The sequence below is a fragment of the Crocodylus siamensis genome, chromosome 2 (genome assembly GCF_052110815.1).
Source record: "Crocodylus siamensis isolate JL-2025a chromosome 2, ASM5211081v1, whole genome shotgun sequence".
Taxonomy (NCBI): Eukaryota; Metazoa; Chordata; order Crocodylia; family Crocodylidae; genus Crocodylus; species Crocodylus siamensis.
Genome location: NC_143396.1, coordinates 90,517,402 through 90,543,245, shown reverse-complemented (window position 1 = coordinate 90,543,245; position 25,844 = coordinate 90,517,402). Strand labels below are relative to the sequence as shown.

At 43.2% G+C, this 25,844-nt stretch overlaps 1 protein-coding gene across 4 annotated transcripts in view; it reads left to right on the top strand.

The window, feature by feature from the left end:
- The window catches only part of ANAPC10 (anaphase promoting complex subunit 10), a 63,294-nt gene extending 39,317 nt beyond the window's left edge, over positions 1-23,977 (top strand). For 3 of the 4 annotated variants that reach the window (XM_090036336.1, XM_090036333.1, XM_090036334.1), the window contains exon 5: positions 23,584-23,977. In XM_090036336.1, coding sequence (XP_089892462.1) covers positions 23,584-23,814 — 231 coding nt within the window. In that variant the 3' untranslated portion in view covers positions 23,815-23,977. The remainder of the gene's footprint in view (positions 1-23,583) is intronic. The other variant, XM_090036335.1, reaches the window with a different exon arrangement.
- The last annotated feature ends 1,867 nt before the right edge of the window (positions 23,978-25,844 follow it).

Genomic DNA, 25,844 nt, shown 5'->3' with positions numbered 1-25,844 from the left:
AGAAGTCCCTGGGCATGGAACATTGGTTAGCATCAGAAAAATAAAAAATACATACTTCGAATGCTCGAAGTATGGGGAAGAAGCAGGAGGAACTCGCCCTCCTCCTAGCTGTCACCAGCCCTGACATAGTAGGGATCACAGAAACGTGGTGGGACTCATCGCATGACTGGGCGGTGAGTGTCAAGGGCTATAGGCTATACAGGAGGGACAGGATAGGAAGGAAAGGTGGAGGAGTAGCACTCTACATCAAGGAGGAATATACTTCCTCGTTAATTAGCAAGGGGGTAGAGTGGGGGCACTCTGAGGTGCTCTGGGTTAGAGTAAAAGGCAGTCCAGGGGAGAGAGACTTAACGGTGGGAGTCTACTATAGACCTCCCAACCAGGGAGAAGAGCTCGACCAGGAATTCTTAGGTCAGCTCACAGAGGCAGTGAGGGCTAAGGATGTGGTCATCATGGGGGACCTGAACTTCCCAGACATCTGCTGGGAGGAGCAGTCAGCCAAGTCTGATCGCTCACGTCGGTTCTTAGCCAGAGTGCAGGACCTCCATCTAACCCAGGAGGTGCACAGTCCCACCAGGGGAGACGCCTTGTTGGACCTGGTGCTGGCCACGGGTGATGACCTGGTGAGGGGGCTGCGGGTGATGGGCCACCTGGGAGACAGTGATCATCGCTTGCTGGAATTCACCATCCAGCGTAAGGTGGCAAAGGGCTGCAGCAAGGCAACAGCCCTAGACTTTAGGAGGGCTGACTTCAACAAGCTAAGGAGGATCGTTGGGGAAGCGCTGAGGACCCAGAGGGGAAGGGAATCAGATGTCGAAGGTGAGTGGTTGCTCCTTAAGGAGACAATCCTCCATGCCCAAAGGGAGGTAATCCCAACAAGGGTCAAAGGGAGCAGGAGGGCACATAAACCCCCATGGCTCACTAGGAGCATCTGGGAATGTCTCCTTGCTAAAAGGGAGGCATACACCCAATGGAGGGATGGGGTCATCACCAAGAAGGACTATGTTACAGTCGCCCGAGGATGTAGGGGGGCAGTCAGGAAGGCCAAGGCAGAGATGGAGATAGGACTAGCTTCCCGGATTAAGGACAATAAGAAGTCCTTCTTCAAATACATAGGGGGTAAAAAGAGGGTCCCGGGTAATGTGGGGCCCCTGCAGGACACGATGGGCAACTTAGTCGTCATGCCAGATGACAAAGCTAACATATTTAACGATTTCTTTGCCTCTGTCTTCCTAAGTAGGGACCAGTTCAGCCACCTCCCTGCTGGGCCCCCCTCGGGCCCTGGGAGAGACACGCCTGGGCCAGGGGTTAGCGAGGAGTTAGTTAGGGTACTTCTGAAGAGGCTGGACGTGTTCAAGTCCGCTGGTCGGGACGATCTTCACCCTAGGGTTCTACAGGAACTGGCCAAGGTCATTGCGGGACCCCTGGCGCGGCTCTATGAGCACTCGTGGTGCTCTGGTGAGGTGCTGGAGGACTGGAAGAGGGCCAATGTGGTCCCTATCTTCAAAAAGGGAAAAAAAGAGGACCCGGGAAATTACAGGCCAGTTAGTCTTACCTCAATCCCGGGTAAGCTCTTTGAAAAAATTATCCTGGCACACATCCAGGAGGGCCTTGCGGGGGAATGCATGCTCAGGGGCAACCAACATGGGTTCATCAGTGGCAGGTCTTGTCAGACCAACCTGGTGGCCTTTTACGATGAGGTCACCAAATCATTAGACGCAGGGGTTGCTGTGGATGTAGTCTTTCTGGACTTCCGGAAGGCTTTCAACACTGTCTCTCACCCTGTCCTCATCAAAAAGTTGGGAGACTGTGGTGTCGATGCCCACACAGTCAAATGGGTCGCCAACTGGTTGGAGGGCCGCACCCAGAGGGTGGTAGTGGATGGGTTCTTCTCGACCTGGAAGGACGTGGGCAGTGGGGTTCCGCAGGGCTCGGTCCTCGGGCCCGCACTGTTCAACATCTTCATCAGTGACTTGGATGAGGGGGTAGAAAGCACCCTGTTCAAGTTTGCTGATGACACTAAGATGTGGGGGGATGTGGGTGCACTAGAAGGGTGCAATAGGCTACAAGCTGACCTTGACAGGTTGCAACGGTGGGCGGATGAGAATAGGATGGGGTTTAACACTGATAAGTGCAAGGTGTTGCACATGGGGAGGAAGAACCGGCACCACACTTACAGGTTGGGGAACTCCCCTCTTGCCAGCACGGAGACGGAAAAGGATCTTGGAGTCGTCATTGACTCCACGATGAAGATGGGCCGGCAGTGTGGGGAGGCAGTCAAGAAGGCCAACCGTACCCTGTCATGCATCCACAGATGCATCTCGAGCAGGTCCAGGGAAGTGATCCTCCCCCTCTATGCGGCACTGGTCAGGCCGCAGCTGGAGTACTGCGTCCAGTTCTGGGCGCCACACTTCAAGAGGGACGTGGACGATATGGAAAGAGTTCAGAGGAGGGCCACTCGTATGATCAGGGGTCAGCAGGGCAGGGCTTATGAGGAGAGGCTACGGGACCTGAACCTGTTTAGCCTCCACAAGAGAAGGTTAAGGGGGGACCTTGTGGCCTGCTACAAACTGGTCAGGGGGGATCAGCAGGTATTGGGGGAGTCCCTGTTCCCCCGTGCGCTGCCAGGAGTGACCAGGAGTAACGGTCACAAGCTGGCAGAGGGTAAGTTTAGATTAGATATTAGGAGGCGCTACTTCACAGTCAGGGCGGCTAGGGCCTGGAACCGGCTTCCAGGGGAAGTGGTGCAGGCTCCTAGCCTGGGGATTTTTAAAAGGAAGTTAGATGAGCACCTTGCCGGGGTCATCTGACCCCGGTGCTCTTTCCTGCCAAGGTAGGGGGTCGGACTAGATGATCTACCTAGGTCCCTTCCGACTCTAGCTACTATGAAACTATGAAACTAGGTGTCTGTATGTTTTAGTAGGCAGTGCTAGCATGGGTGTTCAGTATTGCTAATATGGTCCTCTGAACCCTTTAAAAAAAAGGGGAAAAAAAGTCACAAATAAATCTGTCTTATACAGGTATGCAAATTGGTTCCCAACTCTCTAAGTGATAGGTGGGAAACTACGGAAAGCTGAAGCTACTCATAGAGTCTTTGGAAAGGTAGTTTTACAATCCTGGCTCTCGTCAGATACTGTAAAGGGAATACCATTTGCATGGCAAACAGAAGTCCAAGGAAAAAATACCACTTGGCAAATGATAGCTGGAAAATGTGAAGTGCTGAGACATGAGGAGTAGCTATCCTCAGTTGCATCAAAGCTGCCTGCCTGGTTTCCCCCACCAGCCCTATCTGAAATCAGATTCCTTACACCTGCCTGGTGTTGTGCTTTTTCAGTTTGAGAAGAAATGGCTATCAAAAGCTTTGGTCAAAATGTCACTGGACAGTCTCTAAAAAGGGCATGATGTGTGGCATTGTGTAAAAATCATAGTCACAGTTTTGTCTCATTCCTAGTCTCAAGCAATCTATGACAATGCTAATATATGAATCCTCTGCATCAAGTTGGAGCAATATAACCCACTGCTTAACACATGGTATCCTCCATTTTATTTTGGCATCTGAACAAGTTCTCATGGTAGGCTTCCAAAGTGGCTGTCTCTGTGAGGAAGCTTGCTTTTTTTCAAAAAACAGTCTTTCAGTACAAGATCATGCATTCTTGCACGAAGTTATCATCCCTCATGGACCCTAGAAATAAGTCAGCAAGTAGAATTCATTATACTAGCTGAAGTAAATCACTGTTCTAACTACTACTTTAAACGAATGAGAGGCTTGAATTTCTCCAGGAGGGCTTTGATGTGGCTGTATTAAAGTGTCCAAACAAAAGGTCAAAGCTTTAATCTTCTCAGTATATTCAAGAAGAGGACGTTTGTATGAACTCAACAAGCTGTTCTTCCATAGAACGACAATCTTGATTCCAGCCCCACAAATTTGTGAAGTACAACATTCAAACCTTGTTTTGGGTCTTTCAAAACTTGGTTTAGCCCCTGTGGCACGTGTCACTATACTTTCTTGTCAGTAAAATGGACATTGTATAGCTACTGTTTCTAATTGGCAAAGTTCATAAAGTGGGGGTTTATCTCATATGAGACCAGTTATTACGCTTATTTCAGGCAAGTAGTCCTCACAGCATTCATTTCTGAAATAAATTGAAGGATTACTTTTTTTTTTTAGTCGGACATCACAGGGTATAAAGGCAGATCAGGTAAGGCCACCATAGAGCCAAAGGCATGAGTTTTGAACTCTGCTTTATAGTTTTAGAGCACTCTCCTTTGTGCTGTTGGCTAGAGAATGTCTCTTAACCATGCTAATCGTCCTAGGGCCACTGGGCTCTCAAGAACTTTTGACTTTTTGATGGGATGACAATGTCTAAGCTGGCAATTCTAGGCAACGATGTCTTGTCTTGTGAAATTAGTTTTGTTAAGTAGTCATGTGGTCATCGTTATGTATATTTCTCCAGTTCTATATATTAGTCATCCAAGCTTTACCCAGCAGCATATTTTTGGCAAAAGATTTTTCCATGGCTTAATGTCCAGGGGAAGATAGGGAATATATAACTTACTTCAGTTAGGATTATCCTTTATTATGACTATCCAGTTTTCTACCCTGGAGGCACATTTCATCTGTGAAAGTCCTATTGTAATAGATCCATGGCCTTTAATTTCCTGGTTTTCATTAAACATTCAGATCGGCACGAATAAATTTTCCTTTCTGCAAGTGATGAAGTTGACAGGTGTGCCCATTCTGGATGCAGTCATATAATTCAGAATTGAAATAGAAGTTTACATCCAGAAACACTTAGTTTTCCTTTAAAAAAAAAATCTGTGCTCTGCAATAAGAATGTTTACATTTCTTGAAACCATGTTTAACAGTCTATAACAGTGACAAACTCTGACAGGTTGTGCACCACAGATTTAAAGCGATACAACTTTAAGAACCACCAGCAAATTTTTCAGTTCAACCTTAAATTCCATGGGCAAACTTTTGTCATACAAAGTAATTGTAATAAATTTGTTAATGCATACCGCTGACAGGTTGTTTGTGTACCACTGGTGTTACCTGTATCACAGATTGGGAACCGCTTACCTATAACATGGGAAGGTAGGAACGTGAAAGGTTAAAAATTTAAAAGTTTGAACGATAAGTATATTTGTACTGGTAATGGATTACCAGTTAACTTTTAGTGTGGGGCATAGCCCAATGGTGAAGGGAAGTGGCATGGTGCTCAGGAACAGGAAAGAGGAAGGTGCTCCTTGCTCGTCTGGCAATAGTGGGGGGCACAACTCCACACTACCACCCTCGCTGCTTCCAGGCAGGCAGGGGATGCCTTGCCATGGTGGCGCAGGGCTCCCAGCCGCAGCACAAAATTTCCTGCTCTGCCCTGCTGTGTCCTGCCCACTCAGCCATGGATGGCAACTGGGTGGGGGATCCCTGAGCCTACAGCCACTAGCCTGCATTTGCCCCCACCCTGCGCACAAATTTGGTGGGCACATGTCCTCCCCATGTCTTCCCCTCCTGGCAATACACATAGCAGTGGGGAACCAGCACACTGCCACCTTCAGAACGAGGCACCCACAGCTCTGCCCAGGCCTTGCAGCTATGCATTCCTGCTCCAGACCCCACGCACCGCCCTGGCTGGGCAGTGCCCCCAGCCCTAGCCCTGCCCAAGTCCTTCCTTCCCTCATTATAAGGGCTTCAGTTCCCTTCCCCTGCCCCCCAGACTCACCTGCACGTAGCTGCTCTCGTGCTGTCTGGCTGCCACATGCATGCATGTGCACACACATGCACATGATATCCCCTGCCTGATTGCCCTCCCGCTCCCCCCAGCCCCTTGCAGGCTGGATCTCTTTCAGTCTGCAGCAGGAAGCCTGCTGTTCCATTCATTTTTCTCTGTTGAAGGAGACAATCCAGGTTTTACCGTGTTTTTCTGTGGTGAATAGAAAATGCAGATCTTTGCTCATAACTCCAAAGAGGTTTGCACTAAGTACAGAGAAACTTTTTTCCCTTAGTTTTTTGTTCCTTTGAGTATTTTGAACAGGGCTATCATTTGTACACTCTTCGTTCTGGATGTAATTTACCTAAGCCTAAACAATAACTGTTCCTTTGAGTAAGCTCTGTTTAAGAAACCACAGTTGGGAGAAAATAGAAATCTTCCATTTTACCGATGGACAGAAGTTGTCTGCCTTCCTAATCATTCTGGTCATATATTCTGGGGGGTCCAGAACTTTGGAGCAAAGTAAATGCTGGTATGATGGCACCTGCTCTGACCTCTCAGTAATGCTTCTCTTTGCACCTGCTAATTCACATTTAATACATATTTTCTGACCCAACACAAGCACCGTGGAATTTAGGTAGTTAATTTGATGTTGCTGTCTTTTATAAATTTTAAAACCTTTAATATGCATTGTGTAACTTGATTTTTTTTTTTTTCAAATTACTCACATTGGTATAATTTAGCTGTAGCTATGTCTAGACAGGCTTCCTGGGTATGGCCAAACAATTTAAAAAGTAAATTATGAGCCTTTTTTCACTTTCAAAAACAGATTCTGGTTTCATTATATCTGTTAGAAACTGAACACATGGAACTGCCGGTATTGGGAGTGCAATTTTTTCAAGTTTTGCAATACTAGCTTAGTAACTTAATGCTGAAAGTATTGCTGGGTGTAATTAGTCACTGTGCAGTGGATATACGTTCTGAAAGTTGAATTTTCCTAAGTAGAACAGCGGAACCCAATGTCCAAGAACGTCTTAGTTCAGGTTTTCCCTTAGTTTCCTTCCCCCTTGTGTTCTCCTTCTCGGCTCCAACACATTCCTCTGCACAGTGTCAGTTTTCCGCTCCTTATTTCCTGTCTTGTTTTATAAAACATTTTCCCTTTCCCGTGGTTCCATCCTACGTGCCCTGACAGGCCAGTCCTCCATTTTCTCTAAAAGCAATCTGATTTAGCCTGATTAAAAAACATAGGTGATAATGGTGGCCATCTTGCCGAGGTTGGCTTGTGGCTTCGCTCCTGTTGATGATCATAGAATCATAGAAGCAGGGTTGGATGGGACCTTGTAGATCTTCAAGTCCGACCCCCTGCCTGGGCAGGAGAAAAAAACTGGGCTTAAATGACCCCAGCTAGGTAGGCATCAAGCCTCCTCTTAAAGACCCCCAGGGTAGGAGCCAGCACCACTTCCCTTGGAAGTTGGTTCCAGATCCTAGCCACCCTGACTATAAAGTAGTTCTTATGGACGTCTAATCTAAACCTACTCTCCAACAACTTGTGGCCATTATTCCTTGTTATGCCAGGGGGCACTAAGGGAAACAGGTATCTCCCAAACCCTTCTGGTCCCCCCTATGATGATAATAATGACAGATGCCATTTTGGATAAGGATAGCAGTTCACAAGTTTGAAAGCAAAAAGTGTTGTGTTTTAGAACAAATGCTCAGTCAGTTTTAATGAGATTTGCAATGAAAACACGGAAATTAACAATATTGTAACTTTACAGTTTGTGCTGAGAAGGTGATATCTATACTGCTCTGGGAATGGACCAGATAATGAAACCAAAGTTCACTGTTGTTGTTTCTTTTATCTGTGGTGTCAAACTAAGTTAATTCACTACTTTTGGTTGGTAAGTTGCAGGGGAAGAATAAAAGTAAAATTCCTGTTCTGCTTTCAGAATGAATATCAGGTGAACACCCTGATAGTACCAAGGATTTTACATAGTAAATAATGCTTTAACTGTGTCATGTCTCACCAAGTAGGTATTGTGCTTTACTACGTGACTACATACTTGATTATCTTGATAGTGTCTTCCATGTGAGCTAAAGATATTTTATATGATCTAAAAATTGTAAGAGGCACAATCAAAGCTTAAAAATATGCACGTGTTTGGAAGCATCCCTGATAGCCAGATTTTCCATTTTAAGAGGCTGGAAATCTGGCAGTGTTTTGAAAAGAGCTAATAGGTTTGCAAAAATGTGAACATTAGCAAATCTGGAAAAGATTTACCTATATGATTAATGCATACAGTTGTATAAATGGCTGAACGTTTCAGAGCTAAACAGATAATTGTCACAAATTCTCTTTTTAGAATTGATGGGCGGCTAAATATACTAGTTACCCTTTGACATTTTTAATGTTGAGTCTAGTTCGACCTGTCCAAAAAGCTGGAATAAATATTGAGAGACTTTTGAGGAAAAGCAGAGAGGAGAGAATGGACAATCAATTTCACTGTGGATCAAGAGTAGCTGGCCTGCCCTACTGGATAGCAGAATAGACCCAGAAGAAGTATAAGGTAAATTAATAGACCGCAGACTACCAGTTTGTTCCCTGTTATAATGCATTGTAGATGTCTAATAGCAAGGGATTCCCTTTCCCCCCACTTTTTGCTGTGTGAGCTATCTACTAAGGTATCTAGAGGGAGTGGGGAGTATGATGGCACGGAGCTTAAATTAGTTTCCTTTCTTTGGAGTTTGGATTGACCTTTACAATCTCAGCTGCCCAAAATTCAAACTGGTGTTAAGAGAAGTCTGGTTTCATGAACTTATATAAATTTATAGTACACATGTTTAAACATTGTGAATGCAGTTTAAGGAAGGGCTCTGAGAGTATCAAGTAGTTTTTGCCAAATTTTGAATGCAGGTAACTCAAAGATACTGCAGGTAATATTTTCAAAGCCATGTAAGGGCTGTGGGAAAATGTCCTTCTGCATAGCTATCCACCAACTAGCAGGAAGGAGCTGAGATTTGGCAGTCAGGCCAAACTACGACTAGTACGAGGTATTGCCAGTTGGACTTTCCACAGTGTAGAGTCTTCACAAAACAGCTGGCAGTGGTAACTGTGCATCAGAAAATGGGGAATTTCTGTCTACCCTTTCCTTGACAACTGACTGATCAAGTCAGGTCTCAGCAAAATGTAGTGAAGAGCCTCTTTCTGCTTGCCCAGCCAGTCATCTTAGAAATGTACAAAACTATTTTTCTAAGTATAAAACAGCAGGACCACCCCCAATTAGATCATCCCAGCAAAGACTTTGTCTACCTGGGTCCTTAAAACCTCCAGTGATGGAGATTACACAACCTTGCAGGGTAACCTGTTCTAGTGCTTACTACCATCCTCTTGTATTTCAACTTCCCTTGCTGCAACTTGGGACCACTGCTCCTTGCAGTCCAGTACCATTGTCTTTGTAACCCCTCTTCAGGTAGCTGAAGGCTGCTATTAAATCCCACCTCGGTCTTCTCTTCAGACTAAATAAAACCAGTTACCTCAGATTAAAGTATGTTCCCCAGCCCTCTAGCTATTTTCACTGCCCTCCATTAGGCTCTCTCTAGTTTGTCCAAGTCCTTTATGTAGTGAAGGACCCAAAACTAGATACAGTACTCCAAATGTGGCCTCACCAGTGCCAAATAGAGGGGAAGAATCACTTCCCTTGATCTACTAGCAATGCTCCTACTAATGCAGCCTTTATGCTATTAGCCTGCTGCACAACAAGGGCGCACTGTTGGCTCATATTTAGCTTATTGTCCACTGTAACCCCCAGGTCCTTTTCTTCAGAGTTGCTGCTGAGCCAGTCAGTCTGTGGTCTATACCCACACACAGGATTATTCCATCCTAAGTGCAAGACTCTACACTTGTCCTTATTGAACATCAGGAGATTTCTTTTGGTCCAATCTGTCACGGTCTCTCTGAATCCTAGCCTTATCTTTCAGTGTGTGTACTATGCCTCCCAGCTTGGTGTCATCTGCAAACTTGCTGAGTTTGAATCTTGCCCTTGGTGAGTCCATGCTAACCTGACTGTTCCTAATCACCAGGTATCCTAGTTTTCTCTGTTTAAAAATCCAAAATTCTCCAATTTAAAAACCCACAACCCAGGTTTTTCTACTATTAAAATGAAACACCACTATATATACAGGTATCAGTTGAACACAATGTTTTATTGATACCTATACAATTTTAAAGCAATATGGAAGTCTACCAGTGCCTCAATCATTATAATAAAATAAATTCTAGATACCCGTATATCTTGGCATTTGATTTTTGGTTCTTTTTATCATAGAAGATCAGAGCTCTCCCTGCCCCCTTCACTTATCAGGACACAGATCCAGTTGCGGTTGTCCCCCTCCTGCTTTATAGGGCTGAGCAACCCTGAGATGCCAGTGTCCCTTCCCATACTGTTGCCCCTCACTCCCAACTAATAGTCCCCCCAACCTCACTAGCCCTTCTGGTGTCCCTCATTCCTGACCCTCACCCCCTGGCCCTGACAGTGCCCCTCACTCCCAACCCAAAGTCCCCTACCCCCTCAGCCCTGCTGATACCTCTCACTCCCTACCTGATGCTTCCCATCCTCAGCCCCCAGTGTGTGAGGAAGGGAGTGAGCATGTAGGGAATGGGTGGGTGCGTGGAGGAGTGGGCATAGGCAATGAATGAGGTGGGTGGGGGCACGTAGGGGACTAATTTCTGCAGCCACAGTTGAGAAGGGGGTTGCAGCCAAGCCAGATCAGCTCCGAGTAGGAGCTGCCCTTTGTGGCTTGGCAGGCAGCAGGGAGCACTGTGCTGCCATGGTCACCAAGGTGAGGGGTAGTGGTGGCGGCAGTGCAGTTGTGCACCCCTCTGCTGCTGGGCAGGCAGGGGGCATCTCATTTTGCTGGGCACAGCGCTCCCTTCTGCTCACTGGGCCGCAGAGGTGTCTCCTGCCCAGGGCTTATCTGGCCAGGCTGCAGCCCTGCATCTTGCTTTGGGCGCAAAAATCTGGGTGGGTATATGCCCCCTCCACCTCCCTCTGCATCGCCTATGTCTGAACCCAGTATCCCTGCAGTTGGATGCTAACCAGTTGGATCCTGACAAGTACCATGGACAGGGACTTCTCCAGGCAAGTCCAAGAGATCTTGCTACAGAGCTGGAAGACCTATACAGGAAACACTTACCAAAATTAAGTGATTCTTTGTATGGATTGTTTAACATGGCCTGAACTCTATGCAGCTTTTAGTAACAAAGATCCTTGGTTACTTGCTACTTCTGAAATTCTGTGGCCTTTTGTCTAGTTCAGTTAAGGTCCATGACAACAATCTTGGCGTATAATCCATTCTTGTATTTGTACTGTGTCCTACCTTATGGTAGAGAAATTCCTCAAGGACCTACATACTTGTCTGTTTCTGTCTAGGCTTTACCACTGTCCTCTTGACCCCTCTTATGGGACCTCCTTTTTGACTTACCTTCAGAAAGCCCTTGCTTTGCTTTGAAGACTGCGTTTCTGATTTGCTTTTGCTTTAAGTAGCAGAGTGTGAGAGGCCCAGGTGCTTTCGATGTTCTCTCACACTCTGTGTATGTCACCTAGTGGTAATATGATCATGTTGAAACTTACACCTAAAGTCACCCCTCATTTGGTCTCAACACTCCATCTGAAGCAATGGGTAAATCTGTCTTCTCCCAAAATCATTCTCTATCCTGCAAAAATGATGTACGATGGATGTTTCCAGAGCCTTACTTCCTTATTAACAGAACCAAAGTGTTCAGACAGTCTGCCATCGTATTTCCGGCAACAGACATATTCTAAACGTTAGGCCATCTTAACAAATGGTGTAACCTACTAACTTTTGTTGAGCACTATGCATTGTACTTAGTGACGGGATAGTGGGAGGTGGTGAGCAAAAGCTACATAAATCCCCATGCTGCTACCACTTGTTTTGCTGTTGTGTCTGGATCTGGCCTGTAAGGAGCCCCACAGTCCAGATCTGGCTCATGAGAGCTTATGCCCCGATTCAGTTATTCTATAGGGTGCAAATCTTCCTTGCCTTCAGACTAACACAGCTAACCTGCCTCTCTAAGCTCCAGGTAACCATCAAGACATGTTTATAAAGAATGTCTAATTTTATCATATTTTTTCTGAATTGTGAAATGGCGATGGATGAAAATTGGGGGAGGGTTTTGTTTGGCTCATTTAGAAAGTTTCTTATACTGACATGGAGCCAGTCCCCAGTTGGTTCAAGTTCATCATAAAGGCATGCTTGAACACTTAAATCAGTAAATACAGTGTAGTACAAATAGTTCTGAACTAGACTGTGCAAAAACTTGTGCAAACTGAGTGAATAACTAGAAGTCAAGTTTAAGGTCTATCTGCAATCTGCCTCGCGTGTATGGCATTTGCAAAACATAAACAATTTTTTTTTAGTCTACTGGTACTCTTAAGATCCCTTTCGTAGTGTCCTTAGTGTAATGAACTTTTATAATTCTTTGGACTCATAATCCTCATTTTTGTGCCAAAAACATTTGTTACAGCACTTTTTATGTCAGTCAGTTTCATGTACAGCTTACTATTCTGTTTATATGTTTAGTCATTCCTTTAGTCAAATTGCACCTTTTCTTGAAAGTATAGGCACTTGTTGTTTGAAGGAAGAGAGAGTAGCTAGAAATCCTTATCAAGGATTATTTAGAATCATGGAAAACTAGAGTTGGAAGAGACCTTAGGAGGTCATCCAGTCCAACCACCTGCTCAAAGCAGGGCATACTTTTACATACTTCTGCCTCATTCTCTGTATTTTGGATTCCCTACTCCTGCACACTCTCTTTCCTTCAATTTATCTGAAACTATTATTCACAAGGGATTTCTGTCTGGTACTATGTTTTCAATTTTTGGAGCAACTAATACAACTGCTTCAGTAGATACACTCAGGTCTGCTGAAACTGCTATTGAATCTAGTTTGGGAAGGGAGTTGCTGTCCTCTAGACAAGCTTTTCTCAACCCATGGGTTGTGACCCAGAAGTGGGTTGCTAGAATATATGAAAGGGTCATGAACAAACTTCAAAAATGGATCAACAAACTTTAAAAATGGATTCTCCTTTAAAAGAGAAAAACTTAGGAAACTCTGGGTATTCCCTTTCACGCTGGCAGAGTTCCAGGCTGCAAGAGGCTGCTTGGAGCTGCCTATGCCTCACCCGCTCACCTGCTACCCCACACACTGGGGGGATGGGGTGTGGGGGCAGGTTGGGAGTGAGAGCAGGGCCAGGGGACTGTTTTCTAGTTGAATTATTCACTGGGTTGGGACTGCCCATCATTGTCTACAAATGGATTCTAGTACAAAAAAGGTTGGGAACCATTGTTCTAGGCCAGTGGTTCTAAACCTTTTTAGATTAAAGACACCTTGTTAAACTCGAAGAGTACTCCTCAAAAAAAGCTAGATCTTCATTTTCACTTGAGTTTTTTTACTACAAAAATGGGTGGCTTTTTTGTTGCAAAGACCATAACAAGTCAAAACGTTGTAAACAGTATGGATTCCAATTTGAAATTGCTGGGCTGAATCATGTTTGCACACCTAACAACACTAACCTCCGGTGGTACCCTTGAAAGGATCTCAAGGCATCCCAGGGTGCTGCCGCACTCTGGTTGAGAATCACAGCTCTAGATGTTTCATGGAACTCTACTTGAACAAATAGAAGTTCCTCTTACCTAGTGGATAGTGGACTGAAAAGGAGATGTTTTAACTGTTTAAGGGAAGTGACTGATGATGACCACTAAGTTACAGCAGCGACCACCTAAGGAGGTATTAGAGAAAAAGCTTGCTTCTTACAGTGGGCTCTTTGAGCCTGCTTCTGTGTTTCTTGTAAAGTTGCTCTTGTGGTGTCCCTCCTTTGACTCACTTGGAACTTCTGAAGTTTCTTTTGGATCTGCTTCTCTCTTTTTCTGGAACTGGTGCATCATTGCTATTAACTGGTTCTCTTCCTTCCTAAGTGAAGAGATGGCTGGCACCCAGAATCTGCTACTTCATGTGTTGACAGTTCCAGTACTGGAGTTATGCAGAAGCCTGCTGAGTCTAAATTGTTATAGCTACACTGTGGGACATAGCAATGATGGAAAAAGACCACCTTTTGGATCCTGGGCATCTTTTTCTTCCTACTGCTTATTGTCAAGAACTATAAGCACAGTTGCAGGAAAGCACAGCTGAACAGAAAAAAGAATCTTTCCAATGTTTGATCTCTCATACTGGAGAGAATCTCTATATAGATAAACACCTTATGTCTGAAAATACGATTTATTTCTTTTGGAATTGATTTTTATTTCAGTCTTTTTCTTGAAAGAGTGCTTTATTTATTGAGAACACCTGCTGTTTTGAAAAGTTTGGGGATTTTTTTTAAAATTCTCTGCTAAGAACCAGAACAGGACCTAGAAATACTCTAATCATTGCATCTGATTTCAAAGATTTTTGTCACAACAATAGTGCAAGAATCTGAAAATACCTCTACCATTAATAGTAATAGTAATGGAATAGGAAGATGCAGTCTTGAAAGTTTGTGGAACAGATAAAAAAATAAAATAAAATGGCTTTTGAAAATACAACAGTTGCTGAAAGGTCCTAGAGAGAATGCATGCAGCATATGAGACAGACTAAAAAAGGACAGAGTACTACAGTTAAATAGGATCAAGTATGGTAGAGAGTCTGTTATCTGAACATTGCTGATCCTAGCAGTTCCATTTCCATAACCTGCATGGTAGGTTGTACAAGTGAGGACAATAATAACTAAAAGAAAGGGAACTCTCAGTGATTTGAAGAAAAATTGAAACATGATCAACAAACTGAAAAACTTCATATACATCATATAAACCAAAGTGTTTGATTTACTAGCAACTCTTTGTCATAACTGGTGTGGATAATTGAAACTGTTGTGTATAAAAGTAAGAGTTCATTTACATACTACTCATTTCTTCAGCCTGTAAGCCACTGGTGGGCAAAACACAGCCTGTGGGCCAGATCTGGCCCGCTAGGCAACTTCATCCAGCCTGCAGGTGGGTGCTTGCCAATTCACTATATCTGGCCCTTGCATGGGATCAAGCCCCACTCACTCCTGCAGGGGCAATGTGGGCTGTGCTCCCACCTGTATCTGCAGGAGAGCCCTGACCCCAGCCCCGCAGGTAGGAGAGCAGCAGCCTATGAGGGCAAGGAGCAGCGGTGGGCAGGAAGGTAGGGAAACAGTAGGGGAAGGGCAGTGGTGGGCGGAGGAAGTGGTGGCGGCAGAGAGGCACGGGCGGTGGTGGCGGGCAGGTGGGGGAAGTGGCAGTGAGTGAGTGGGCGGGAGGGATGTGGCAGGGGCATGGCAGCAGCAGGTGGGAGCATGGGCTGTGAGGCCAGCAGGTGCCCAGGGTGGGGTGGCAGGAGTGCAGAGCTTGGGCCAGTGGGGGTGCGGGATCCAGCTGGCTCCATTGTGTGGGACTTCATGGGGCTCACGTGCAGTTCCCAGGCACTCTGCTCTAGCTGTGTGCCTCTGTGGGGAACCCTGTGTGATAGCGCAGGTGGCTCAGCCATGCTCACTGCCATGTGTAAGTCATGGGGAATGGTGGGGTGCTCCACAGTATGGAGCTGGGCCGGCTCTGCCCCTCTCCCTGCCACCCTAGTCGAGCCCATGATCTACACTGCCAACTTTAACGTACGGGACTCCCCCTGGTGGCGCAGGGCTGGGGCATATGGGCCCCATACAATAGACCTGGCGGCCTCTCCATGTGCAGCCCTGCAGCTCGCCAGGACCGTGCACCAACCAGGGGGCTCTGCCTGCTGCAGGCAGAGTGCCTCGGGCTCACAGCCTGCTGGTGGCAGGGGCTTTGCACAATGGTGGGGTGTGTGTGTGAGGGGCCTGTGTTTATAGGGCCCCCCCCCCCCACACACACACACCCTCCAGCCACCCTCCCCCCCAAGCCCCACAGACTACATTCCTATGTGTTCCCCCCACACATCCTTCCCCACATACACATATACCCACAGCCCCCCACAAACCCCATGCACACACCCCCACACATCCCACATGCCCACCGCACCCCACAATATACAAGAGTAAGACTTCATTCCTAACTATTATGCAATCACCTCTATGTACGTGGCCCAAATGCACACAAATCGGGACAAATATACAGGCATACCTCGGAGATATTGTGGGTTCGGTTCCAGACCACCGCAATAAAGCGAATATCGCAATAAAGCGAGTCACATGAATTTTATTGGTTTCCCAGTGCATATAAAAGTTGTTTACACTATACTGTAGTCTATTAAGTGTGCAATAGCATTATGTCTAAAAAAAAAATGTAAATACCTTAATTAAAAATACTTTATTGCTAAAAAATGCTAACCATCATATGAGCCTTCAGCGAGTCATAATCTTTTTGCTGGTGGAGGGTCTTGCCTCGATGTTGATGGCTGCTGACTGATCAGGGTGGTGGTTGCTGAAGGTTGGGGTGGCTATGGTAATTTCTTAAAATAAGACAACAATGAAGTTTGCGACATCGATTGACTCTTCCTTTCACGAAAGATTTCTCTGGAGCATGCGATGCTGTTTGATAGCATTTTACCCACAGTAAAACTTCTTTCAAAATTGGAGTTTGAAATATTGCGAGAATTACCAAAATGTGACACAGATACACGAAGTGAGCAAATGCTGTTGGAAAAATGGTGCCGATGGAAAAATGGTGCCAATAGACTTGCTCGATGCAGGGTTGCCACAAACCTTCAATTTGTAAAAAAACGCAATATCTGCGAAGTGCAATAAAGCGAAGCGCAATAAAACGAGGTATGCCTGTATATAATTTTTAAATAAAATTAAACTATGTTACTGTAGGTGTTTGATATGTAGTATATAATTTGTTTTTTTTTCCAGTTCCAAGATGGCAAACCCCCTTGCTAAAGGAATACTTCTGGGATAAGGGGAGGGTCTTCGGGTGGCAAAGGCTAGAGGTTAGGGAGTGGAACATCTAGCCCCAAGAAGGCGACTGAAGCCGGGGCACCTGTCAAGGAGCAGTGCTACGCTTGCAGCCCTTGACAGCTCACCAAAACTTGTTAAGTGTCCCTGCAGCCGAAATAATTGCCCACCTCTACTGTAAGCATTTTTCCTGACAGGACTGTTGAATTAGCTCTAGTGGGTAAAAATAAGTAATGGTGAAGACTTGTATCATGGGACATGCTGTGTACTGCTCGTGCCCTGAAGCAGGGCTGTGCTGAGGTACGCTCACTGTAAGAGTCGAGTAGGGCACTATACCTGTAAAGAAGGCTGTAGCACAGGTGACATATATGAGGGACGCGTTCTCTCCCTGAGATTGGCCCTCACCAGCTGGGGAGTGGGGGCTGACGGCCGGTGCTGCCCAGAGAATGTGGGAGCACCAAAAGAAGATCCCCCCTGGTCGGCCATCTGCCTCTGGTGCTGCCTCAGGATCAGGAGGCACGAGTCACCCATGGGCTATAGGATGTGGAAGTTGCAGGATAAGAGCAGAAATGATGCTAGGATCAAGGTGTGTGCAAATTAGGTGTCCCTACTACCTTTTTAGCAGTGGGTGCTGTTCCAGGTGTTTGGGTGGAGCACAGCCACAGAGGAGCTGTGTTGTAGCCAGGGGGAGTAGAATTCTATCCAACTTCTGCTTCAACACAGTGTGCCACAGAGTCAGAGTAGTTGTGAGCTGACATGCTAGTTAATTCATAAAATAAATTGTCTCGGGAAGCATTAAGACCGTTTAACCTCATGTGTTGGAACAGGTTCTGACCTGGAAGGGATTGTGGCACTCTGAAATTGTTTCATCTGAATAGCTGACCAGAAGCAGTCTCCTTTTCCTCTGCTTGCCTCCATACAGTCCATATCAACTGGCATCTTGCTTACATACAGCATTCATTTGCCCTCTCAAATTCTTCTTCCTCTGACAAGACCACTGCTGCAGTCTCCCGGCTGGTGTTTCTACCTGTCAGTCTGCCCCACTCCTCTCTTTCACTTCTAATTTTTCTTCCCCATCCACAACCTGTTCAGCTTTGTTGCTATCTCTGTTCTCATAATCACTGTGTTCTGCCTGCCCCCACAGCCACTCTCCTTCCCCTCTTAGCAATGCTTCTACTGCCCAACTCCATTCCCAGATGTTAAAAAAGATTGAATGAAGAGATTAATGTAAATAGGTTTAATATATCTTTGGAGGGAAATTTATTTTGTTATTTCTTTTGCTAAATCAGTGGAAGGAGACGAGTATTAGATTTGATCTTCTTGTGCATGAGAAGACCAGCAAAACCAATGTAGACCACATTTTCTTTGGAGTTTGGGATTCTAGAATTCTCTGTAGATTTTTCAATCTAAAAAGTTTAATAAAGTGTATTGGACCTGATTCTGTAATATCTTTCAACTGGTGGATAGTTTTTTATGCCAATAAAATTGAGTGTAAAACACCAGTAAAATAGAATAAATGTCTCTGGAATATGACCAGATATAAATGACTCTGCAATGCACAAGGCAATGAAGAATCAGGGCCAGTTGTGCTTTGAGAAGTAAGATTTAATCAATGTGTGTGTTGATTTTTCTAAATAAATGTATAGCATGGGTTACTGGAGTGTGGGAGCATGCATTTCCGAAGAGTAGTGGGCAGGTGAACAGGAAAAATGAGAAATAGGCAGATAGGAGCAAGTAAGGCTGTCCAGCCAATTAAACTTTTCCAGTTTGTATTTTTTGTTGTTATTCCTTCATTTTTTTTCTCTTATACATGCTCCTTAATTACTGAGCAACAAAGAACCGTTTATTATTACAAACAAGTGCAAGACAATGAACTCTTAAATCATTACATTGTATACCAGGTTAGATGAAAGCTGGAAAAAAATGCCCTGATTAAAAAAAATACTTAACCGAGATTTATAACTACTATTTTTTCTTTACCCTTTTCTTTTTGTTCTTTTTCTGGTGAGACACTTCGATTGAAATCAGACTCTACTTTTGTTCTGTTTAAACTAATAAGAAATTAGTTGGTTAGCAGACATCATAAATTTTGCTGGAAGACATTTAATTGTGATGAGAAGCTATGTAAATCTAATTCAGTGATTTGGTCTACATATGAGGGGAAAAATACAGGAAACCACTTAGAATATTAGTGTCTTTTGTAGTGGACTTTTATTGGTTACTCAGCAGTTCCCAAGGAAGTATGAGACTTTGCAAAATTGATTTGAAGTACAGCATATGAATAGGTGGTTATTGCTCGCATGCCATGGAGCTGACCATGCAGCCCATTGAGACTGTCAGTAGTAAAAAATTATAGCTGAGTTGGGTAGTGCCACCTGACACTTCCAATTATAAGGCATTTTATTTAGTTGTTTATAACTTTTGCCAAACTTTGATGGTTCCAACTGAAATTTTCACTGCTTGGTGTCTTCCTGGGGATGAATTTTGTTTTTGGAAAGTTTCAGCCAAAACAGTTCTTATGTTTGCAACAGCAAGGCTAATGAAAAACGTGTTTTGCTTGTATTAAAATAATTTGCCAACCTTTCTTTTGATGATCCCCATGCTTTGAAGCATGCGGTGTGAAACTTGGCAGGGGGGATGATAGTTTTTTCCATCAGGATATGGTTTTTTTATCTCTCCATCCATCCAATTTTATAAGGTATGCTATAAGCCTATGAAAAAGCACTATTTGCACAGACTTATTAGAGATGTCTGGGATGTCAGCAGTTGCATTCTCTGACGAGTCTGTCCAAACAGAGAATGGTCAAACCTGGAGCTGAGCAGGACTGTCTACATGATTGCAGCTCTGGGCTTCTGATGACCATGCCAGGGCTGGGCTTGGACAACTGAACTGAGACCTGAAAGTGTGTTGCTTCTGAGCCCTCAAGATTTCAGTCCTGCTGTGGGTACCATTGCTCATAATGTATACTGCAATGTATATACATATAAATACATTGCAAACCAGAAAACGACATTAAAAGAATCTAGGTTACAAAATCAAACACTAAAAAGTTAGGAAATGTACTATCTTAGTGCATATTCTTTATGCATGTTTATCATAATAGCCTTTAATTATGTAATTCCATGCTATTTCTCGCACAGGATAGGCCTGCTCTAGGAATGAATCAAGGTTGTTTAGTGAAAGAGATTCTGTCTACTGCAGGGGCTGGAAGCTATGGATTGAACAAGGCAGGAGAGGCAATCACAGTGTGAAAAGGGATGGTTTTCTAGCTAGGACAGTTGGATGCTGCTCTGCAGAAACAGACTCTGTTCTTCCGTTTGTCATAGAATTCTTATGTGATGCTATGAAAATCACTTAAATTAAGATTTTCAGAAGTGGCCACTAACTGTGTGTTTCCTGGTATGTAACTTGAGACTAGGAGATATGATTAGTACAATGGTTCTCAACCTTTTTTGGACTTGGGGCACCCCTCCATAACTTTTGTGAATTGAGCAGAACCCAATTTTAAAACTAATTTATAGATTATAGTGTTTCCTCCTCGTAGCGAGACTGGGCAGTGCAGGTGGGGTATCATTTAGGCAGGGACAACTCTGAGCCTGCACTTAACTGCTTATCCTCCTACCTCACTTATATCCTCACACCTCAAGGCCCCAGCACCCTGGTTGCAAATTACTGGACTAGTAGAGTAGCTAAGCATACACAGCTGCAACAGAAGTCGATAGGAGTTAGTCTTTGAACTTACGGGCTGTGTCCAGACAAGCAGGAGCACGCGCTTGCAGCAGTACAAATTTGTGCTGCTACTTTGTGCCTCAGCACGCACCCCTGAACATGCTCTGTGTTGCAGGACAAATTGTTCTGCTCTAGGCAAACTGCCCTTGCCCAGTTCTTCCTGGCACATTGGAGCAGGCAGGGCACACATGGAGCATACTGCAGGACCAAGGCTTCCTTTGATCCACCACACATGCTACTGTAGCGTGCTCTGTGTCACTTTTTCCTGGTGTGCTTTTTGCTACTGAAAATCCTGGGGCCAATTTTGCCCCCATACTGCAAATTTGCAGCACAGGGCATGTTTCGACGTTCTGCGTGTGCAGTTTGCAGCACCACAAACCTCATGCCCCTGTTTATCTGGACATGGCTATGGAGTGCTATTTAATGCTAAGGACCCTTTTTAAGTTGGGTCCCAAGCATTTCAAATTGAGCATCTAAAATTAGAGGAGGCTCTTCACCTTGATGACTCTGTCCCAGTTCCCCATTTTACAGCCAAGTAATCTGATATCCTTTCATCTAACTGCAAGATTGGAAAAATAAATCCACCCTTGAAGAAATGAATAGTTCTGCTTTCTGAGTAGGTTTTGAATGGTGTGCAGTAAGGCATGTAACTGGGTTTTTAACAGTAGGGAGAAAACAAAATATTGATTAGCTGATTATTGAGTGAATGCTGTCCCTCCTTTGCCTTGAAATAAGATAGGGCCATGTGGAACAATACAATTATGACTGCATCATAATTCAGTCCCCTTGTGCATAGGATTAAGGTTGCTCAGGCAACCTTAACTCTGTAGTATATCTGAACTTTTGAGTGCTTCACTTTGCAACCTCTGTTCATGTTTTGTTTAACATAGTGGTTTTGTATGCACATACATAAAACAGCACATGCTCATCTCCCTCCTGTTGTTCACGGGCACTAAATGAGCAAAAACTGAGGGTCCAGCATACAGGCAGTGGTAAATTTTTGCTTCTCCTTTGCGTGCTTGCATCGGCATGAAATGGATTTTAAAATCTTTGTTTTCATAGTTCCAACACCTTCATTTGCACTTCGCACTCTGGCTGCTGATAGTCTCAATGAGACTCACTATGTAAACACAAGCTGGGTCAGAGATGATCTCTTGGATTAATTCCTGCAACAGCTTCAAGACTAGAATGGCAGCTTCTGCAAGACTTTACGCGGATAGAATCTCACTGGGTTCCACAACAAACCCTTTGTAATAAAAGACCTTGAGAAGCTGTTTATTTTCCAGCAGGTGTTCAAGCGTGCCTGAATAGCATTCGTCCTAGTCAGGACACGTCTAAATGAAATGTGCAACAGTGAGCCATTTATATGGTTCTGGATATGACTTCTAGCTAACCACGCTGGCTTGTTTTTAATACTGTATCATTTAATTGGTATATGTAAAGTAGCCGAAGTTCCATATGCAGAGAGATGTGTTTGCTTTATATAGGGTCATTAGAAAGGGCAGGAGGTATGCCTTTCTCATGATCAAGTGGAAAGAGGTTTCTGGAGGTAGCCATCTCACTGAGGTTCCCACTGAAATTATTTTAATGCTGCTAGAATGTTGTATTTTGCGCATCAGTAATGATTTGGTAGGGTGCCTATAGCCTTTGATGAGAGTGGCCTTGTTTTTTAGATTTAACCATTTAATTATTCATTAAAAACTTATTTGTTTCCCTTGTTTCTGAACATTATTCAGATATTCTGGTGAGTTGCCTGACAGCAGTCATTTCAGAGGTATTGTTGGACTCGTATATGCGTGTCTGAAAACTCAAAATGGAGGCATAGAAGAGCTTTCTGTGTGTATTTAGGATAACTTTGTGTGCAGCATTTTCAAGAGAACACTGATGGTTTTGAGTAGCTAAGCACACAAACTGCCTGTGAAGGGAAATGTCATGGTTCTGTGCAGACATTCATTTGCTTAGCAGGGTGAATGCTCTTTGCCCTGAAGCACTGATTTGTCTGTGGCTCCCAATTTTGTCCATGGCTTCTACTAAACTGTACATTTTCTGTTGTTCTTTGATCTGTGCATTGTTGAGGTTTGATGGCTATTTTAAGTATAGGTTATTCCTGAATTTTCATATGGCACCTTTCCTGATTTCTATGTAGTGTCATGTCACTGATGTAGCTTAACTGTTAATCAAGCGGGACTGTTTGTTCACTTTGACGTCCTGTCCTTCTGTATTAGAGCAAACAGGAAAAAAATGACTATGCTGCACGTTACTCACCGTACATTGATCAATTGGAAGCTCCACAGACATTATTAAAATTTAAGGCATACACCCCCCGTTAAAGCACCACATGCCCCAGTTTGAAAACCTCTGCACTAAATGGAGTAATCTCATTGCCCTGCATTGCCATTGAGGTCAATGCCTGTTGGTGTCAAGTGTAGAAATATGACTAGCATTTTGTAGGTAAAGGGGTACATGGCCAAAAAAGCTTAAACTACTGATTTTTGTGTATGCGGTCTAGTTAAAATGGAAGCCAGGACCTGACGAGTTGCCAATGTTGGAATGCAGAGAAATGAGTCATGGAACCTGGCAGACTCCAATGTCACACGCTGTCATGAAACCTCACAATCATCTTCTCCATCACTTCAATATTTTTTTTTCTTCCACCCCCTCAAAAAATTGAGCAGTATTGAACGCCCTCATTTTTCATGAATATATATATAAATCAAGTAAAAACATTTTATTTTGAGTTCTGATTGGAAGGATGAGGGTCCAGAAATGTACAACAGTTGATTTCATGATGTACTGTTCTGTAAGGTGAACCTTCTGTATTGTGTTCCATCTTTATCAGAGATGTATAAAATGTCGTCATTAAAATGATACTGCTCCACTTTTTTGTTAAGTTTCTACTAAAGTTCCTTTTGATAATTTCAGACTTATTTTTAAGGCTAGTGAAACATCAAGTAAATGGCAACTTCTAGCTGGCCTAAGCTGGCTCACACTCTAGTCAGGGAACTAGAGCTCCACCCATTCACACCATCAGAAATTTAGCCTTACGCATTGAACAGCATTACTTCAAGTGCTTTTAAAAATGTAACAAAGTTTGACACCCAGGACTGCTCTGTGAAGCAATTTTTATATAAATATATAGCGATTTATATTTTATTGCAGTAAAATGGTTTGTGAACATCTTTTTGTCTTGTTCTCTTTTCCAGCAGCTTGAATTAGTGGAACCAAGTGGCTGGATTCATGTTCCTTTAACTGATTCTCATAAGAAGCCTATTCGCACCTTTATGATTCAGATTGCTGTTTTAGCCAATCACCAAAATGGAAGAGACACTCACATGAGACAAATTAAAGTGTATACCCCAGTGGAAGAGAGCTCCATTGGAAAATTTCCCAGATGTACAACAATTGATTTCATGATGTATCGTTGCATAAGGTGAATCTTCTTATAAAGGAGTAATAAAAAGAATTTTTGTTATCAGTATTATGTTTCAATGCTTTTCATTAAAATTCTCACATTTTTTATTTTTGTGTAATTATATCTGTACAGTTCTGTTTTTTTGTATAGTTTTTAAATAAAGACTTTAAGAATCTGCTTGATAATTGCATTTTCTATCCATTATACTTACAAAATGTTGATGCTTTTAATGATCAAAAAGCATATTAAGATATTTCTCACTTGTGTCCGTATGAAATGGATAACTGTGGTGCCTGTAACATGGAAAAAGTACTTTCCTGATGATTTTCTTTTCACTAGGATACTTTACTTTGTATTATGAGTTTGTTTGGGATCTTAATAAACATTCTTTAGGCACAATTCTTTAATAGATTACTATGATTCTATTACTTCTATCGCTGTGTGTAGAAAATTTCTTTTTAAAGGTATTTGTCTTGTATCAAGCATATATTTTCACTGTTGAATGGAGAATGTCTCATTTCTGATGAGAAGTGTATTATTTTAAGTCTTCAATTTCATTTTTTTCCTTCTGCTAAGTCGTTGTGGTTTTTCTGTCTTTTACATAAAACACTAAGTTAAATAGTTTAGTGAAAGAAGGTAAGCTTTTTCTAACCCTGTATTCTGTATGACTGGTACTGATAGACTGTAACCATTACATCATTCTAATGTAACAATAGAAATGCATGGAATGTGCAGACGCCATTCCTTTGCATCACTTCTAAGCACCCTCTGAGATTCCATTGATCACAAAAAATATTAAGAATTCAAATAATCTGTATAATGCTGAGCAATGTCACACTTAAGTCATGTTTCTTAAGAGAATAAAAAAGTTGAAACATTTTGACATTTTGACATACCACAGGGCAAACCCCAAATCTACGTGTGAGCTATTTATTAATAAAAAGAAATACATAGCTTGAATGTGGCTTATAGTTTTGTACAGGAGGTAAATCCCCCATAAAAAGTGGAATCAGAAAAGTAATTTTTTCTTTGTAAAATCTAAAGTGCAAGTATGGAATTTTAAAAAGTGTTCACAATTGGCCCTCTTTCTTCTGATGGGAAGCTACTATCAACTTCTACCTCATCAGGAGAAAATTTAGGCCATAAGTTTTGCAAATCATCCATCAAAAACTGAAGAAAATTAAACTGTGAATTAGATGACTACCATATAAAAGAGTCTAAAAAGCCAAGGTGGAAACTAAAGAAAGGACTAGACTAGAGCAGAGGGAAGAAGGCATAGGAGTAGAGGGAACAGGACGGTAAAGCAAGCAAGAACTTAGATCAATTGTTTGTTATATTTTAAATACTATCTCCATACATGTGTGCATACAGACACATACACACAAGTGGGCAATTTTATTCTTTGTGCTTTCTAAATGGTAGGTTTTTGGTAGAGAGATTTTTCTCCCCCTATTTTGGCCTTAATATAGAGGCCCACAGTGACTTCAGTGGGTCTTATTTTTCTCTATGATGATATTTTAGCCTTATCTATTGAGATTGCTTAACTATACTTCTAGTCCATTATTTCTTGCTTTTTTTCACTTTCACTGTCTCATGAAAATTACATTTTCCTGCCTGAAATGATTAACTACCTAGACCGTGGGTCTTAACCTTTTTAGACTCAAACATGCTTTGGTTTTTATTTGCTCTTTAACTATGGGAAAAATACTAAAGTAATTCTTCTGCTGTAAAGAATTCAGAAAGACCACAACAGGTCACAACAGTTTTTTGGGAGTTTGTGATATGGAATTGGTGAGTTGTAAAGCTATCTGTAAAACAGCTCAATCCCAGAGGACTTCATTTCTGAACAAAAAGAAAATGTTAACTGAACAAAGTAGGCAACCATTGATCATCTGGATCATGGTATATGCGTAAGAGGTTTAGTCAGGTGCTTGATGAATCAAAATGTACAGAGTCCTCTGATTGTCACAGAAGCCTTCACTGTGTTTGCCTAAGTAAGAGGATGGAGGAGTGAAGGCTACCCAAGACCTACCCCCTGCTTTCTGTGAGCAA